At 37.4% G+C, this 4,300-nt stretch overlaps 1 protein-coding gene across 1 annotated transcript in view; it reads left to right on the top strand.

The window, feature by feature from the left end:
- Nucleotides 1-4,300, top strand: part of ROS1 (ROS proto-oncogene 1, receptor tyrosine kinase) — a 144,092-nt gene that overhangs the window by 71,414 nt on the left and 68,378 nt on the right. The window contains exons 23-26 of the mRNA XM_012002357.1: nucleotides 728-791; nucleotides 1,114-1,316; nucleotides 3,141-3,346; nucleotides 4,236-4,291. Of these exons, the coding sequence (XP_011857747.1) occupies nucleotides 728-791; nucleotides 1,114-1,316; nucleotides 3,141-3,346; nucleotides 4,236-4,291 (529 nt within the window). The remainder of the gene's footprint in view (nucleotides 1-727; nucleotides 792-1,113; nucleotides 1,317-3,140; nucleotides 3,347-4,235; nucleotides 4,292-4,300) is intronic.

Raw genomic sequence — 4,300 nt, 5'->3', positions numbered from 1 at the left:
GAAGACTTGGTTCTGATGCCAGTTTCTACATATGTCATTGTGCATGAGTTACTTCCCTTTATTAGTATCCTGGTCCAGTTTCTACTCTTAGTAGTTGTGCAGATCAAAAGAGACAATGTATGTGAAACTGGTTTGAAATGCACAATCATTTTCAAATGTAAGATTTAATTATTTTTAAAAGTTACTTTTTAAAAAGTATGGAAATTTAGTGTTTTGAAGCTTCTAGCTGTTGAATTCAAGAAAAATGGAAGTTTATCATAATTTGCACAGTTTTATTTCTGTTAAATGTTCTATGTAACTTAATTTTGCAAATAATGACCTTATTTTGTTTAAAAGCATTCAATTGACAAATATATATACTCAAGCTGTACGACATGACTTGATAAATGTATACATGGTGTCATTATCACGATTGAATTAGACATTCATCACCATCCATGCTGTACATTAAATTCCCAGACATTTTTAGAAATTCATTTTTTAGCAAGAGAGATTTGTTCCAATTCTTGCAGTTTTCTAGATAAAAAATCTATCAACATAAATAAAGAGCAATATTTTTTCTCTTGGTGATTTACATTGCTGTATATTAATGTAAATAACTATTTGAAACTATTAATATTGTGTATCAGGAGTGTGAAATGAAACATTCAGTAATCTCCCAGTCTCAGAACTTAATTGTTGCCACTGAGAACGCTATTGAATGCAGTTTTTGTTTCCTTTTCTTTAGGTTCGGGCCTTTACATCTAAAGGGCCAGGATCATTTGCTGACGTTGTAAAGTCTACAACATCAGGTATTTGTTTTCTAAAATCTGTGCAAATAATAATTTAGAGGCTTGTGTGTATGTGTGTTTTTTTTCCCCATTGGTATCTTTAGGGTTATGAACACTCTCTGAGCTAAAGTTTAGCTCAAAAACATGTTTTTGACCCCAAAACATCACCAAAATATGTTTAAATAAACCTAGTGGTAGAGAGCCTACAAGGTTATCACTGAGACAGATGTATTAGAGGAACCAAAGGGAGCCCATGGACTTCAAAACTGCCTGATATTAAATCAAGAGACTGTGCTAAAGCTGGTTTTCTCATGCATATTATCTACATGTGTTTTGCTTTCAGAAATCAACCCATTTCCTCACCTCATAACTCTTCTTGGTAACGAGATAGTTTTTTTAGATATGGATCAAAATCAAGTTGTGTGGACGTTTTCAGCAGAAAGAGTTATCAGTGCCATTTGCTACACAGCGGATAATGAGCTGGGATATTATGCTGAAGGGGACTCACTCTTTCTTCTGAACTTGCACAATCGTTCTAGCTCTGAGGTATTTCGCTATGTAATTCTTTTGAAATAAAGGAAGTGAAGTATTTGCATATGACACTACTCAGTAGTTAAAATGACTGGAAAACGGTTTAGTCATTAAGATTAGAATGAAAAAGACAGATATTGTGTAATCATTTAGCCACACATGAATACAGACTACGTTTTGGGCAAATGTCATTCAGCACTCAGTTAGCAAATAGTTACTGGATTTAGGATGCTGTGTTAGAGCCTGGGATATTATAGGTGAAAGTTTATAGGTTTTGCTCTTACTAAACCCAGTCTAGTATTTGTCTAACACTAGGAAGGCAGTATTGCCTAGTGATTAAGAAGGTGAGTTTTGGAATTTGACCACCTAGAATACAATTTGGGCTCTACTGCTTACTAGATTTGTAACCACTGGCAAGCTATTTAACCTCTATGGTTAAGTAATACCTCATCATAAGGTTCCCATGAAGATTAAATGAGATAATCCATGTAATGCACTTAGCACAATGCCTGGCATGTGGTAGGCATTCACCAAATGTTAACTGATAGTGAAGACAGACTAAGATAACTGTTGTGCTGAGAGCAGGATGTGGTGGAATCACAGAGAATGATGGAATCACAGAGAATGAACAAGTAGTCTAGGTTGGCTTGGTGGTGGTAGAATGGGAAAACATCCTGGAAACAAAGATGAGCCAGGTGAAGGCCAAGGGGGTACAAAGACAGGAAAACAAAGAGCCATAGAGTGTTTGGATGAGAGTGGAGTGAAAGGAAGCTGGGAAATCTGGAGAGGTGGGAGCCTGAGCATAATGGGTCTCCTTTACTGTGCTAAGGAGGCAGGTGTCATTCTAGAAGCCAACAGCAAGCCAGTAAAGCTATTTAGTGGGTCATTAACATGGTCAAGTTGTGTTTTAGAAAGGCCTGTCTGTTAGCAGTGTGAATAGTGACTTAGAGAGGGTTAAGTCTGAGACAATTAGGAGGCTGTCACAGAAATCCAGGTAGAAAATGTTATGGGCCTGAGTGAGGGGATGAGCATCAGGTGAGAAAGGAGATGACAAACTGGACGTTTAAAATGGGACTAGTTCAAGCTGGGTGCAGTGACTCACGCCTGTAATCCCAACACTGTGGGAGGCCAAGGCAGATGGATCACTGGATGCCAGGAATTCGATACCAGCCTGGCCAACATGGTGAAACCCTGTCTCTACTAAAAATATAAAAATTAGCTGGACATGGTGGTGCGTGCCTGTAGTCTCAGCTACTCATGAGGCTGAGGCAGGAGAATCATTTGAACCCAGGAGGTGAAGGTTGCAGTGAACCAAGATCATGCCACTGCACTCCAGCCTGGGTGAGAGAGCCAGACTCCATCTCCAGGGAAAAAAAAAAGGGACTAATTTACTATGGGTAGTAATGAGAAGAAGAAGTCAAGGAGGACCATATTTGTCAGGATTAGCTCCTTGGGTAGGTGTTGAAAATCCATAAAAATATAAGATGCAGGAGAAAAAGAGGTTTTGGGGTGGGTGATGAAGTCAGTTTTCTGGGATAATTCATATGGAAATGTTCAGTTGGCAGTTTAATATTTGAATCAGTAACTCATTACAGATCTTGTCTGAAGGTATAAATTTGTAGCACTGGTTTGTAGATTGCAGTTAAAGCCATGATAGAATCATTTAGGAAAAATGTGAGAAGAGGACCCATGTTACAATGGTATACTATCCAGATCGCTGAGGTTTGGGATTACAAATGAGAAGTGCAGTAAACAAATGATATGGGTGAATATAGAAAAGTCTCCAAATAAAAAAAATAACCACTCTCTTCTTGGCTGTGTTCTCTACCTGTTGTTAAGCTTTTCCGAGATTCACTGGTTTTTGGTATCACAGTTATTACAATTGACTGGATTTCAAGGCACCTCTACTTTGCACTCAAAGAATCACAAAATGGAATGCAAATATTTGATGTTGATCTTGAACACAAGGTGAAATACCCCAGAGAGGTGAAGATTCACAATAGGAATTCAACAATAATTTCTTTTTCTGTATATCCTCTTTTAAGGTATGTAAATGCAAGTATCTTTTTATATTGTGATGAAAGAGATAGAGACATATTTAATGGAATGTCTTTGATTTTGTAGTAGAAGACAATTATGGGAAAATAAGATGCTTAGGGCTCTTGGCCCACTATATTATAGTAAGTAATTCTTCCTGTAAATTAGGAGCCACAACCGCAACTATGTAAACTTAATGCATACTGACAATTTGACTAACAAAGTCAGGCTAATTACCTAACAGGAAACAATAGCAGATTTTTATACTAGTGAATGCAATAGCATCATCAGTTGGCAAGGACAAGAAGAGGATTGACACAGTGGCAAGAGATGAGCAGGAACAGATGGGCAGCATGTCTTGCACAGCAAAAGTTATTCTGTGCTCATCCATCTTAGTTTAACTCATATCCTCACAAGGTGAGCTTTAAAGTCTTCTTTTAGCACCTAAGTAGCAATTTCCCAGGCTGGAAAGATACATTTCTGTTTGTGCCATAAGCATGGGGATAGGCTATTTTGAAACTAGATCATTAACTAGTATTAAGAAGCAGAAACAGACATGAGAGGAGTGGAATAGAGATGGGCATTGATGAAAATTATGCAAATACATTTTATATTTCAGTTATTAAGTGGGCCTTTTAATACAGCACCTAAGGTCATTATGTTCCCAGACTTTAGTTGTAAACACTTCTATTGAGAAATCATTGGAAATGCTACAAGTTAGACTTCTTGTGACTTCTTCCATCTCAGAAAAAGGTTATTGAAAATTTGACCATGCTCTCTCCAAGGGCTCCATTTGTTCCTCACAGTCGTTAGGAATGGTTGCTCTGCATTAGAAACCAATATTTGAAATGATGTATTTTACTCATTAAGTTGGGGGGACTTTTTTTTCCTCTATAGTCGCTTGTATTGGACAGAAGTTTCCAGTTTTGGCTACCAGATGTTCTACTACAGTATTATCAATT

This window comes from Mandrillus leucophaeus, unplaced genomic scaffold (genome assembly GCF_000951045.1).
Source record: "Mandrillus leucophaeus isolate KB7577 unplaced genomic scaffold, Mleu.le_1.0 Scaffold683, whole genome shotgun sequence".
NCBI classification, from domain to species: domain Eukaryota; kingdom Metazoa; phylum Chordata; class Mammalia; order Primates; family Cercopithecidae; genus Mandrillus; species Mandrillus leucophaeus.
This window is presented reverse-complemented; position numbering and strand designations above follow the sequence as displayed.